Consider the following 15,087-nt stretch of genomic DNA (forward strand, 5'->3'; position numbering starts at 1 on the left):
TGAGATATGACAGTGGAGGCAGAGGTGAGAGAAGGGAGAGATTTAAAGATGCTACATCGCTGGCTCCGAAATGAAGGAAGGGGTCCTGAACCTAGGAATGCAGGTGATGTCTAGAAATTGGAAAAGGCAAGGGAATGGGTCCTGCCCTAGGGCCTCCAGAAGGGGTGCAGCCCTGCTGACCCATTCCTGAATGCCAGACCTATCAGATGATAAACGTGTGCAGTTTTAGGCCACTAAGTTTGTGGTAATTTGTTTTGGCTACAGTAGGAAGCTAATGCAGGGCTGTTATATATAGTGCTACTGAGAATATTCTAGAAAATGCCTCTTGACGTACCTATGTACATTGCAGCAAATGCAAGTTCAGTAGTTACTGCCACAGTCTTCCAGCAGCAGGATGGGAGAGTTCACATCCTCAGCAACACTCAGTGCTTCCTGGGAAGAGATATATTTCAGTGCAGAATTAGGCAGACTTTATGTCCAGTGGACACTTTGCAGGAGGCTGGGCTCAGCAAATGCTGGTCAGTGCTGATGTGGCCAGCTGAGAAGAGGCTCGAGGAAGGGGCGGTGCCGGAGTTTCTAGCTGGGGAGCATTACAGTTCCTCTTCTATGGAAGTGACTGGGATGGGAAATACTGATGCACTTTAGATTAACACAGAACTTCCCGGCTGAAGAGTTAGAACAGCACTTCTTTTTGTAACTTTCTGATTAACCACAGTGAGTGGTGGGTTTTGAGAGGTGGGAGAGAACACTGGGCAGCCTTTCACATATCCCCTTCATGTATTTAATGCAGTTCATTGTGTCTTTATAACATAAATGCACCAAGATTATAAATATTGGTTGTTTTGCTTTTTCAGAAAGCCTGGGTCTGCCATGCTGTGTCTGTGGACAGTTCCACAGTAATGAATTAGTGTGTCTTCAGAGGAATGGAAGAAAACAAGGAAAGGTAAAAATATCTTTAAAAATGAAAATTAAGCCTGGCTGGTGTGGCTCAGCAGTTGAGCATCGACCTATGATCCAGGTGATCATGATTTGATTCCTGGTCAGGGCACATGCCCAGGTTGCAGGTTTGATCACTGGTAGGGAGGGAGTGTGCGGGAAGGCGGCAGATCAATGATTATCATCACTGATGTTTCTGTTTCTCTCCCTGTCCCTTCCTCTCCCTGAAATCAATAAAGACTTATTATAAAAAAACAAATTAAAATAAAAAAATGTCTACATGCAACAATTAAATGCAATGCAGGACTTCACCTACACCTATATAAGTCAGTGGAGGCCATCAAAAATTTGGAGATAGCCAAATTTTGTGTCCCCGAGTAATATCTCTAATTCTTTTTATTTATTTATTTTAATTTTATTTTATTTAAAGAGAGAGAGAGAAACATTGATTTGTTGTTCCACTTATTTATGCATTCATTGGTTGCTTCTTGTATGTGCTGTGCCTGGAGATTGAACCAGCTACCTTGGTGTATTGGCTGACACTCTAACCAACGGGGCTACCTGGCCAGGGATCATATCTCTAATTTCTGACACCAAAAGAGAGATACCTTTGTTAAATATGAGGGAATTTTTCTGGGACTTAGAGGGAAGAGTTAGTATAAATAGAACTCATGTGGTATAGAATTAAATATTTGATTCCCAAAGCTGTGGACACATGCTCAGATGTGTTATGTTTACCTCTGTGTGTGGCCGGTCCTCCAGGAGGAGGAAAAGGCAGACCCTTACCCTTGGCAGCCACATCTTCTCTTGAGGTCATCATCTCTTCTATCTCGTCCTTTCTATTCCCTTAAAAATAAACGTGTTGCCCGGCCGGACGTGGCTCAGCGGTTAAGCGTCGACCTAGGATCCAGGCGATCAGGGTTCGATTCCCAGTCAGGGCACATCCCCGGGTTGTGGGCTGCAGCCGATCAATGACTCTCTCATCATTGATGTTTCTATCTCTCCCTCTCCTTTCCTTTCTCTGAAATCAATAAAGATATATTTAAATAAATAAATAAATAAATAAACGTGTTGATTTAACTTTAAAGCCCAGGAAGTGCATGGATACATTTGCCTAGTTAAAAATAAGAGTGAAGTCCTCATTGACCTTCCCCCTCAATTTTATTTCCAGCCCCCACCCCACTCCTGCCTTTCCCATAGGTGACCACTGTGATCCACTTTGTGTATTTCCATCTAGAACTTTTTCTAGGTGCTTGTGTATATAGAAAAAAGTCATTCTTCCCTCCCTTCCTTTTTTTCTTTCTTTCTGTTCTTTAAATAAATACAGGCCGTAATACTATGCTTGTTGGTCTATCTTGTAACTTTTAAAAATAATTCAGTTATATGTCTTAAAATGTTTTCAAGACAGTAATGTGAATCTACCTTGTTTTTATGCTGCAGAAAAGTGATCAGTGTATCCATAGTATGAGAATCTCCCTGTTTAGTGAGCTGTTTTCCTGCTGATGTGCGTGTGTGGGATATGTTCTGTTTTTTGTCTTTATAACACATTTGGGATATACTTTTTGGTATACACCTCCTGAGCACATAGACTGTTTTCTTAGGTGGTTACTGAGGAGTGGAGGTGTTGGGTCAGTCTGTGCCTGCATTTAAGATCTCAATAAATATTGCCAAATCATTCTCTAAAGAGCACCACTTGTCAGTAGGGTGCCAGACTTCCCATTTGCCTGCCTCTGCCACGCCTCTGCTCTTCATGCTTTTTCATTTTAGCCAGTCCATTGTTGAACAGTGGCATCTCTCCGTGATCATAATTTCCTCCCCCTTCTCTCTTCTCTGGGGAAGTTCATCTTCTTAGGTCTCTCTGTTACCTGCTTTCATCTCCCAATGGCCCCCGTGAGCCTCTGTCCTCACAGGAACCCAGTGACCTATCCTGAGACCCAGGGCATTTGTCAGCCTTGGTCCTTCCCAGAAGTAGGTGGCACTTCATTTTCTCTTCTGAAAAGTACTCAAGTGTGCTCCTCCAGGAGAGGTGGCCACAGTTACCCTTGAGGGGTTTGAAGAGCCTTTGGTAGGATTTCTCTACTTCAGGTTGTTTTATCCACCACCACTGCCACTGTCTCCACCACCGTCACCACCACCACCACCACCACCACCACCATCACCACCACCACCACCATCACCATCACCACCATCACCATCACCACCACCACCACCACCACCACCATCACCACCACCACCATCACCACCACCACCACCACCATCACCACTACCACCACCATCACCATCATCACCACCACCACCACCACCACCACCATCACCACCATCACCACCACCATCACCACCATCACCACCATCACCACCATCACCATCACTGCCATCACCGCCACCACCGCCACCACCACCACCGCCACCACCCTCACCACCATCACCACCACCATCACCATCATCACCATCACCACCACCATCACCACCATCACCATCATCACCACCACCATTACCACTACCACCACCATCATCATCAAAGGCAACAATGTGAGTATTTGCCATGTGTCAGGCTCTGTGTCGGTCACTTAGCTTACTTATTTCATTTAATTCTCACAATGGTCCTATAAGGTAGGAAGTTGTGTTGTCAGCCTCATTATGGCCAGTAGGTGACATTAGGACATAAATTCATTTAAAACCAACCCCAACAACAAAAAGAATAACAAAAACTCAGTCTCTCTGTGGAGCCCCAGCTCCTAGTCATTGCTCTCACTCTAAGGGACAGAGACTCACACTTGCCGCGTGGTGAGTGCTCCTTGTGGACGTAGCTGTGGAGCCATCGCAGCATGTTTGTCACTGCCTGATCACACTCAGTTGTTATTCCTCACTGGGGTCTTCCCACAGGAGAGTGTAGGAGTTGAGAGTGGTGGGTTTGGGTTTTGCCCCTGGCCAGCATGGGAACGTGGGCTCTTGCATAACACCAGCCCCTCTGTTCCGGTGTACAGTTGGGGATGGCAGCCTTACTTGCATTCACCCAAAACACTTCTCTGGAAAAGAGGTTTTCCAGGTTGAGCAAATTTGTCATGGGGAGAAAAATCTACTTCATTAGGATAAATATACCCACTGAGCTGTGGAGGGAGAGGAAGTTCTTTACTCACCCCCAATAGACCTAATCAGCATGCTACTCTAAAATGTTCAACTTCAGATCTAGTTCTAAAAGCAGGTAGAGCGCAATTACAGACGTCTTTCTGAGCAACCCCCCTGCATTATGTTTCAGAAACCTAAAATTCTAGAGTTAGAAGAGATCTACGCTCATTTTATCATTTTCTTTGTTTTCATCATTACAGTTTTAAGCAGTCAGGCCTAGAGTAATGAAATGATGGCTCAGGTTGACACAGAGACGGGCCTTGGTCTCAGGTCCCTCGGATCTGGGTCTGGCTCTTTGCACAACATTTCAGCTACCTCTCGTGATTATCAGGGGACCGATCAGCTCTTGTTCCAAAGCTAGAGCTGATTAGCATTTAAGCTAATTAAGATAAGAATTGATTACTCACTCAGAGAGCATTTAATGAATACTACTGTGTGCACCAGGGACAAAAAGATGGGTGAGATATGAATTCTTAGGGAATTCAGAGTCTTGGGGGTTGAGGAGGCAGTTGCATACACAATGAGCAATGGTTAAGTAAAAAACTTCAATTCTTCATTGGTGAATGGGGGCAATAATAGTATCTCCAGCAATGGGTTGTTGGGGCATGTCCTGAGTTAATCATAGTAAAGCACCTGGCATACAGTAAGCATCTAATAAAGGCAGCTGTTTTCATTTTTGTTTATTTTTATTGCTATATTGAGTGAGGAACCTAGGAAATTTTTTTTTTAATCGGGAGATTGAAAGGGGCCAGACTTCGTTTTAGAAATGGTAATGAGGAAACTCAGTTTCTCATCCACTATGTATTTGTCTTCTTAGTGTCTACCTCCCCTACTGGACTGTGAATTCCATGAGGCCAGGTCTCACCTGTTTTGCTTCAGTGATGTGCCCAGGACAGAAAGGCAAAATAGCCAAGACATAGACGCTGGATTTTTTAATGGTTTAGCTTTTTTTTTTTCATTTTTTCATTAGGAACTTCCAAATACTATTGTAGCCAAAACCTGGCTGTGTGACCTTGGGGGTGTCGCTTTACTTTCTCTCCCAGATTCCTCATTGGCTTAGCAGAAAGGGGTTGGTTGATTGATGAATTTCCTTTTAATCCTAAAATTTTACGTATATTATTTTAAACAACTGTACATCCCAGGAGGGCAGACAAGTTCTGTGTGTCTTCTCATTGATTCCTCAGGGCAGTGCCAGGGATATAGTAAGTCACTCACTAAACATTTGTTGAATAAATATGGAAACGGGATAGGCTCCTCATTACATTCACTGGCATAACCTCATGGACAGCTTGTTATTAAATTATTGTTCATGTAATTTAATGAGTGCACATAATCTTACTTGTGCACATGAAGACCCTGTGAAGAAAGTAAGATTCTTTTACAGATGAGAACTGAGAGTTTGTGAGGCACAGGGCTGGGTGGTGGTCTTGTAGCAAGGAATGAAGAGCCTAGACTCAGATTCACAGTCTCTTGAACCCCACATTCTGCATTGTTGTGTGTGTGTGTGTGTGTGTGTGTGTGTGTTTTACCAAACCAAGTCTTTACCATCCTTGTACTGGCCAAAGGCATTAACTAGGACAGCGTCTTGGAAGATCTGCCATGAAGCCACTGAAAATGCCCTTTAGTGAGCCTGACTAATCCTTTACCCAGCAAATTGTGACAAGATCTGCTAATTCTGGGCACATGCTAAGGGGCTTTTTTATACATTTGTTGTAGGTAGTGGAAACGGCACTGGCTGTTTCTCATCTGTAAAATAATATTACTTTCCTCACAGGTCTTCATGTGTCTCAAGTAAGATCCAGTGGGGTCAGACCAGACCTGCGTTCAGCAACCCCAGTACTTGGGTTCTGGCTAGGAAAGCATTCAGAGCCAAGACCCAGACTATAAGAGAACATTTATTTGGTAAATCATAGAGGGAGAAGTAATTCCTAGAAGAAATGGGCTTAGAAAACAAGTCATAGAGGCAAAGGAAGGGCCTTGGAGCTTGGGAGTGAGAAAGCTAATGGTAACATGCCTTGTGGGGAGGGGTGGGGGAAGGGAAGGGCAGGGAAAGGGAAAGGGAAGGGAAAGGTGTACTCCTGGTAGGGAGAGCCACTAGGTCCTTCCTAAGGCTTTTAAGGGTGGAGATTTTAGGGGAGGTCATTCAGAGGCTTTCCAGGTGTGTCCTTGGGGGGGGGGGTCATTACCCAATGCTGCAGGTCCTGAGGTCAGCAGCATTGGATAGTGATCTGAGGTCTGGTTTTGCTGCTTTTCTGGGCCTGGAGCTGAAACACAACTGAGGCCTAGATGTTATCTCTAGGGAGGAAAGGCCAGAGTGTCCAAACTGACCTTTCTATATGCTAGGGGAGGAAAGGTCACCCTGGGGGCGAGGTCCTACCCTACAATTATCTGTTGCCAGGCACCTGGGGCTTTCCACCCTGACAGCGTTCTGTACCTGGCCCATTGTCCTTGCTCTGCTCATGTCTGTCTAACTGCCTACCACACATTGACTCCAAAATCACAGCAACTTGGCAGAATATACATTGTTTGCTTTCATTTTGCAGATGAGAAAACAGTTTTAAGTACCTGCCCCAATATCACAGGTAACTATAGGGCTCCAACTGAAACCTGTGTCTTTGACACTCAAGGGAGAAAGCCCCTGGTCTTCCCACCACCGCCCTGCTTCATCATCTCCCAGTCCAGCATGTCCCCAGTGTGGTCTGTGCAACAGCAGATGTGGGAGCTGCACACTCTACCTTCTCTTGAGAGACCCCTCCATACACACTGACCTTTTGTAGGCTCTGCTGGGTCCTGTGAGAAAGGCCACATTTGACTGAGCTTAAGCCAGAGGTGCCCAGACAAGTTTGGCGACAGGCGCCATTCCTTCCCCGAAGTGCCTACTGATGTTTGATACCATGTTCTAAGAAGCAGCCTGTGGGGAATGCTGATGGGCTCTCCAAGAAGTCACCTTGGAGAGGTGAAGTGCTTTGTCCCAGGTCACGGGGATGGTGAGTCAGAGTGAAGACTACGGCCTCAGGTCGGGAGAGGTGGCACTCTTCCTTTTGTTGGCTTTCCAGCTTCTCAAGGTCAGCAGCTGAACTTCTGGAGGGTGGAGGAAGTAGAGCAGGCCCCACACAACCCTTTGGGCAGTGAACAAAGAGCTAATAAAAACCAGTGACCAAAACAGTTCTGGCCTAAGGCCGAGATGGAAGCTGATAAGCAACTAAGGACAGGCAGGAAAACTAACCAGTTTTAAGGTGGTACACCTCAGCCTACCCCTGGAGCATGAACGTGGCACAGGACTGGGGGGGGGAGGGCAGGGAATCTCAATTTTGGATATAGGCCTTCTCATTGCCATCTAAAGATCACTGTTTTCTAGTCAATTGAAAGCCACTCACTGGCCGAGAGCCTACTGTGTGCTGAGCCCTGCCTGGGCCAGATGTGGGGTGTCACTGCCTCAGATGAGGCCTTACCTTGCAGTGGAGTAAAGTCTAGCAGAGCTGACACAAAGGAGGTACTCAACACACATTGGAAGAAATGAGCAAGCCAGAGAAGATTTTTATTTTCATAAAAGACACACGCATTTGTGCAATCTGAGAGTGAAGGCCCTGCCTTCTTTGAGCGTTTTCCTCAAGTGTTTAAGGCTGCTGAGCAATGATGGGATGTTAACCGACTGACTTACTGACCGACCGAATGCAGGCCGTGCGTGAATGAATGAACGAGCAAACAAACCTTTCCATTCCGCTAGCTGGGGCTGAGTCCTCACCATCTACCCATTTCACCCTAAGTCCATTTATAGGGAGGGTTTACAAAAAGGGCAAGGACTTCTAAAAATTCTCCTCTTGGAACATCAGACATTTGCTTGCCTAACTCCATTGCTGCACAGCTGAGGAAGCTGAGGCAGAGACATGATGTGATCCGCCCACAGTCACTGGTGGCAGCAGAAAAGTCTACTCCCCTGGGCCTTAATTTTCTCGAAGTCCTGGGTCCTTGCAAGTCAGCATTCAGAAGTAGGAGTGGCAAGTAATGGTTGCTGAGTCAGTAGATGCTGTGGGAACAGGTCACCTCACAATCAAGTCTTGGTTAAAAGACAAAATGTCCATAGATCACGGGAGCAAAACTGTGTTTCTGCAGAGGACATGAGGTCCGTGGGCAGGGCTTTGGGGAGCCCCCTCCTTGGGGAAAATGGGGTTGGCCCCAGGCAGGCTGAGGTCCTTCTCACCTCAGGAATGCAGGGCCCACCCCTTCTCCTTGTCTACCCCCTCCACTTACCAGTTCAGAAATATGAGTGAACACCTACTGTGTGTCACACACCGCCCCCTGCTTCTCATCTGATGGGGACCCTCATTTTTACCTTCTCCCTGTAGATGGGGGCTCAGAGTCCCTCTGCAGAATGAGGAGCATCTGCTGTGGCTGCCCCAGGGGTAGGGCTGGGCTTCGGCCAAGAGAATCCATTGAGGTGCCGAGGGTGGGCATTCTAGTCTCATTGGGAGCCCATCAGCATTTTCCTAATTCCAGGCAGTTCCTCACTGGGTGGCCCTAGTGACAAAGGAACTGCCAGGAGGGAGTTAGGGGAGGTGGTGAGATTTTGGCCGATTGTTGAAGTTTCTAGGTCTCAGTCTGCCATCTGTGAAGGTGGATAACAGTGGTACTTAGGTCACAAAGTTGATGTGGAGGTTCAGCGTGGTAAGAAATGCTTAGCTATGGTCACTGGGCACTTGGCGACGCTCAGCACATGCATTAATCTGTTATCAGCCTCTAAGTCATTCTCTCACCAACCCCAGAGCCAAGAGGAGCTGTCAGACGCATGCCCTCTACTTTCCTATGATAATCCTTAAGGCATGTGATCGCTTTGAAAAACCGTTTAGCAATTATTTGAGTACCTACCATGTGCTCAGCACTCTATCAGGCATCCTGGGGATACAGTCAGGCTTGGACCATGCTTACAGTCTAGAAGGGAAGATGCATTTATGTAATGGGAGCCAAGAAGGGTTTATAGAAGGGCCTAGCAGGGTCTGGCACACAGCGCGTACCTGGGAAATGTTTAAAAACACACAAACTGGAGAGACTCAAAGGGTACAGTGTTCGAGGAAACACAACTCATAAGACCAGCAGGTGGGAAAAGAATGTCTCTGAGGGTTGGGTCTCTGGCCCCATTCATCTGGGAGCAGAAGTTCAGCCGGCCCCTGCCCTGTGGACAGATGGTGGCGGGTGAACAGCAGCATCTGTCCTATTGCTGAGCCCTGCTGGGGGGAGAGTTTGTGTGTCAGCCTCCCTCCTGGGGAATCTGATGGAAAATTCCTGCCAGGCAAGAGCATAGCACTTTGCCTGGAGGTAAATCAGCCTTTTCACTTCTTAGGGCCAAGAATCAGGCTTGGAGAGCCGTGTTCGAGGATGGGGTGGGGGCATAGAACCCCGATGGTTGACGCACCCACTGGGCCCACAGAGGTGCACAATTAGCAGGATGCATTTAGGAAGCACTGGTTTTGTCTGGGGTGTTCTGCTAGGATGTGGATGGGGAGAGTTCTGAGACTTGTTCTTTAGGTGGGAGAAGAGGGTAGGAACTCGGGTTTCGCTTTCCCGGGGATCACTGCTGAGACTTGGGCTGCGCGTGGCCTTTGTCCCGCCTGTGTGCACTGCTGTATGTGTGTACAGTCTGAGCAGGAGCCAATGTCTTCTTTAAGGATGGGTGTTGACCGAGGGCCTGCTGTGTGCCCGGCACTGTGCTGGGCTCAGGGATAGATTCGTGACTAGGACAGACAAGGGCCTGTATTTACTCTATCAGGGTCCCCGCCCTGGAGGGTTTTATAAGGGCAAGGAACTAAACAGGAAGCGGAAACAGGGGGGGAAGGAGCCCTGAAAGGGAAGGAGGGAGGCCTGAGGTCAAGTTTTGGTTTGGGGGTAGGATTAAGGGAACGGTGAGGGTAAATTGGCTAGTGTGAGGGACAGAAACTCAAATCTGCAGTGTTTGCCCGTTTCCATGGTGTAAATATTCCCGCCGTGGCTAGCTTCAGCCTACTAACGCAGCGTCGCTGAGCTGGGCCCCATCCGCTCTCAGTGTGACCAGCCTCAGCACAGCACGGAGTGAGGCAGTTTCCTGATCGCTGAAGTGTTGGGTGGGACTGGACAACATGAAATTCCTTGGCCAACTGCCGAGCATTATGCAAATGTAAAATGGTGACGATTTCTCATAGCTTTGAAGTTTGTGACTAACACTGTCCCCCAACTATTCTACTCAGGATCCATGGCCAAGAGCAGGATGTAATATTCTGATCTGTTTAAAAACCTTTTTTTTGCTGCTTCAAGAAAGTGTAAATCTTTTCTTTATTTCAAAAAGGAATAACTAGTTAATTGTAGAAACCTAAGAAATTACAAGCAATTGAAAGAAGTTACAAGCAATTGAAAGAGATTTCTTTTGTCCTTTGAATAGAATCATTGAATGTGATTTTTTTTAACTGGATAAATTTGACATGTAATATTGTATAAATTTAAGGTGTATAGCATGTTGCTTTGATACATTTATATTTTGTAATATGGTTGCTATTGTAATGATATTTAGCACGCTACATACTTACAGTACAACGTTATTGTCCATATTCAATATACTGTAAGTTAGATTTCTGTGGCTTATTTAGTACTCGATGGATGTGATCTAATTGCTCCCTTAGACCCACTCTCTCATTTTGCCAGTGAGGAAACTGCCCAGAGTGGTGATGTGCCTGGACTTACACAGTGAGTTAGTAGCAGAATGGAGTCAAAACCTGGGTGTCCTGTAGCCTTGAAGGATGGCAGTTAATTAGGTAGAGACAATCTGGCCAGCCGTCTTTTGGCCAGGTGCTTTTTTTCCATTGGTAAATTCAAACAAGTGAGAAAAGTTTTCACCATTTCCTGACACTTACCCCCTTGCTTTACTTATTGCCCCGTATCCCTAAGGCACTGTAGTCCTCATGTCTTTGGTGTACCAAATCTTAGGATTTTCCCATGGCAACTCCTTTTCTCAGTCCCCACCCCCCGTATAACAACTGTTTTAGTTTTGGTGGTGTGTGTGCACGTGTGTGTGTGTGTGTGTGTGTGTGTTGCCAATTTCTAGTTTTCAGTGTTGTTCTAATTGTTCTAATCTCACTTGTCAATGATTTGTTGTTATGTTAGTCAGAAAATGGGAGCATACATGAGTGATAGGCATTAATGGGCTATGTGGCATAGACACAGAGAACAGACTGATGGTTGCTAGAGGGGAGGGAGGTTGGGGGGCTGGGTGCATAGGGTGGAGGGGTTAAGAATTGGTAGTCACAAAATAGTCCCAGGGATGTGAAGTGCAGCACAGGGAATATAATCAATAATGTTGTAATAACTGTGCACAGTACCGGGCGGGTACTGGAATTATGGGGTGATCACTGTGTAAAGAATATGATTGTTTAACTATGATGCTATATATCTGACATTAATACAAAATAATATTGAACGCAAACTGTAACTGCAAAATAAATTTAAAAAATAATTAAAAATAAAAAAAGAATGAGCCATGTAAAAGGAACAGCATGTGCAAAGACTCTGAGGCCAGAGAGAACATGGTGTGCCGGACAAAGGGACAGCAGCTCAGTGTGGCTGGGTCACGGAGTACAGCAAGGGGATGAGGGGCGTCTGGCCTGGGAGGACTGAGCGAACCCTGCGAGCCTTGATAGTAAAGAGCTTAGATTGTCCGAAGGGCCCCAGGAGGCCACTGAAGCATTTTAAGTAGGGGAGCAACACGATCAAATTTGCATTTGGAGTAAAGACCTCTGGCTGGCGTGAGAAAAAAGATTTGGAGGGAGACCAAACTTTGGAGAGGGACCTACTGGGCTTGCCCTAGTGACTGGGGAATGAAGAGTTTCAGGAGATGGGCTCCCCAATCAGCAGAGATGGTTGTGCCAAGGTAAGACAAGCACCGGCTGGTGGGTCCGTGCTTGTTTAGAGCTGTGCTGGGCATTTCAAGCACTCCACCAAAATTCATGCAGGCAGCAAAGAGGGGCTGTGACAGAGTGCAAGAGGGAATCTGTTTTAGGATAATTATTTATGTTCACTGGATCACCATCGTATTTCATGGTGTGTGTGTTTTTTTATATATAAAAGAAAACTTCTGACTTATAACCTCATTTATTAATGTTGATTAATATCATGAAGTTGTCCTACTGGTTCTAATAGTTTTTCAGATCTTATTTTTTATGGGGAGGAATTTTTCCAGACATATAATCACATCATCTGCAAGTTAATAAAATTTCACTTCTTCTTTCTTTCCAGTTGGTAGGAAAAATTTTAAATTTGTCTAATTGGATAGCAGATGCTTCCTGAATAATGTTAAACAATTGTGATATCGAGGGCCATTTTTAATTCATACTGACTTCAGTGTGGGAGTGCCCTAATATTTCCCCTGACATGTGATGCTGGCTTTCGGTATGATCTATATATCTCCTAAGGAATTTTCCCCTCTTCTTATTTTGTTAAGAGATTTTTTTAAAAGTCAGGAATAAGTGTAGAAATTTAACAAGATAACATGTTGACTGTTAATGAGATGAATTATATCGATAGATTTCCTAATATTGACTGATCCTTGCATTCCTGGAGTGAATCGCATTTGGTTGTGATCTATATTTCCTTTAATGAAAAAGTATTTTAAACTACTTGCTGTCATTTAGATTAATGCTCCATTAAGATGCTGTTGGTTTATTCTGTGGCTTACAGTAAATATCAGTAGGATAGCTGTACTTCAGTTTGAGAAGTTGGAGCTAGAGCGGGGAACAAATCATTCATTTAGGTCAGCATACCACCATCCAGAACACTGCTGGATGGATGGCCTCCAGTGCCCCTTGTAACTCAGAAACCTTGTGATTCCATGCACTGGTCCCATTAGTCAGGATTTGTTGCTGTTGCAAGTGACAGAAACACAATTGGTATTTGGATTAAGCAGCATAGGGAATGTAATGGCTCATATAAATGGAAGTCCCAGCCGTAGATAGCTTCAGGCACGGCTGGACTGGGGGGCTCGGTTTTATTAGGCCTTGGTCTTGCTCTTCCCTTATTTGGCTGTGCTTTCTTCTGTATTGGCTTCATTCCCAGGAAGGCTTCCTCCATGTGATATGTCCCAGAAGCTCTAGGCTGACATTCTCCCACAGCTGTGGAGTGAGAGTCTATCATTCACACTTGCTCCAAAAGGACTTCCCAAGTGCACTCATATTCGTTCAGCTTGGGCCACGTGCTCTCTCCTGGGGCTCGAGGGTGGGGCCTTAAGGTCAGCCTCATCTGGACCCTTGGACTGAGAGTGAAGACAGGGTGGTCCCTCAGTGGGAGGGCCAGGTGCTGGGTGGAAGAAACACCCAGTGTTTATGCCACCTGGGCCAGCAGTGTCCTTTCTTCTGTGGCTTTCACTGTCCATTTTTAGAAGTGGGAGGGGAGGCTGCCAGGGGCTGTGATTCCTGACCCAAGCTGAGGATCCAGCAAGTCAGTTGCAGAATCAGGATTCTAAGTCCCTACCTGAAGTTCTAGACCTTATTTTCTCCACTGAACTGTACATAGAAACAGGAGTGGAGAGTTAAAGCACTGAGATCTTTCTGGTTGTTCCGTGAAGGATTCTGGACTCACCCTCACCCCCAACCCCTATTCATCTTGGTGATTCTGTATTGTCCCCTTTTCATAATAAACTTAGAAGGTAGACACTTGTAAAGGGGTGTCTTTGATGGAATGTGAGATGTTTTGCGTGGAGCATTTACAGTTTCAGAGCTTTAATTTGTCAAAATCTTGCCTGGTCTGATTTATCTCTTCAAGTATATTTTTTCTTCTAACCTTTAACAAGTAAGTATATAGGGCAGATCCAGGTACCCCACTCTAGCTTCTTCCCTAGCCCCGCTTTTTCCTTCTGCTCCCCACCTGCTCCTGGGAGAACTGTGACTTCCTCCCCACTGCCTGGCCTCAAGCTGCACCTGAAAACTCTGTCCTGGGTGTAGAGACCTGAGGCCAGGGACAGAGTTAGAAACCTGCTCCTGAGACTTGTGCTGGGAAGGGAGGAGGGAGGTTGCCACTCATGAGGGGAATTCACCACCTTCGGAGGGGAATCAGCAGCCCACGGAGCCATCCTTGCTCTAGTGAGTGCCCATCGAGTGCCCGTCATCTAATCAGGGTGCTAGAAGGCCCCCTTTTCTCTTGCACTAAAGCCCAGAGAGCCGGGATTTGCCGAAGGTCATGGGCTGATACAAGCTGGAGGCCAGGTGGCTCGTCTGTGGCTGCCAGCCAGCCATCCGCTGCTGCCGCGACCATCCTACCCAGTGATCCAGTTGGCCGAGTCGTTCAACTTGGTCATTCTCACTCCTCATTTCATCATACTCTTGACTTTTTTTTTTCCTGGAATATCTTGAAGTTCTGTGAGGAATGATATGGGTAGTGGAAAGAATGTAGATGCTTGAATAGGACATTCTTGGGTTCAGATTCCTGCTCTGGGTTATGACCTTGGGCAAGAATGTTAACCTGCCTTACCCTCTGTGTGTCTTTATCTGCAAACAGGATAATATTCATACCAAACCCCTAGAGTGGTTGTGAGGATTAAATGAGATGATATGCATTACAGGCTCAGCACACGGTCTGGAACATGCTATTTTTATATTTGTAAAGCCAGTTTTTAGCATTTCTTGGGGTGAGGATGAGAGGTGACATGAAAGTAAGATGACAACCATCACGATCTCCCTGAAATGTGAACACTTTAGCATAACTCTGATTTTGCCAGTCTAAATTAGTTTAGTAATTAATGATGGCTTGGTATTTAAGAACACAGGCTCTGGAAATGGACTGCCTTGGTTCAGATTCTGACTGTACCTCTGTGTAACTTTGAGCACATTACTCTGTGCTGTGGTTTCCCTGAGTATAAAAGAGGGCTTAATAACAGGACCTACCTTCCGGGGGAGCTCTGAGGATTCAATGAGATAAGGCGTGGAACATACTTTCTTAGCCCAGTGCTAGTTGCTGTGCAATAAATGTGAAATTATTACCTAATAACCACATTAATGATAATGTGGCTTATTA

At 45.8% G+C, this 15,087-nt stretch overlaps 1 protein-coding gene across 2 annotated transcripts in view; it reads left to right on the top strand.

Annotated features, from left to right (window-relative positions):
- Window positions 1–15,087, top strand: part of ARHGEF3 (Rho guanine nucleotide exchange factor 3) — a 273,431-nt gene that overhangs the window by 29,426 nt on the left and 228,918 nt on the right. Inside the window, exon 2 of one of the 2 annotated variants that reach the window (XM_081160291.1) lies at window positions 855–943. The exons of the other annotated variant lie outside the window; for it this stretch is intronic. Within the exon in view, the coding sequence (XP_081016417.1) occupies window positions 924–943 (20 nt within the window). The 5' untranslated portion in view covers window positions 855–923. The remainder of the gene's footprint in view (window positions 1–854; window positions 944–15,087) is intronic. 2 annotated transcript variants of the gene reach the window in all.

The sequence above is a fragment of the Miniopterus schreibersii genome (genome assembly GCF_964146895.1).
Source record: "Miniopterus schreibersii genome assembly, chromosome: 15".
Lineage (NCBI taxonomy): Eukaryota > Metazoa > Chordata > Mammalia > Chiroptera > Miniopteridae > Miniopterus > Miniopterus schreibersii.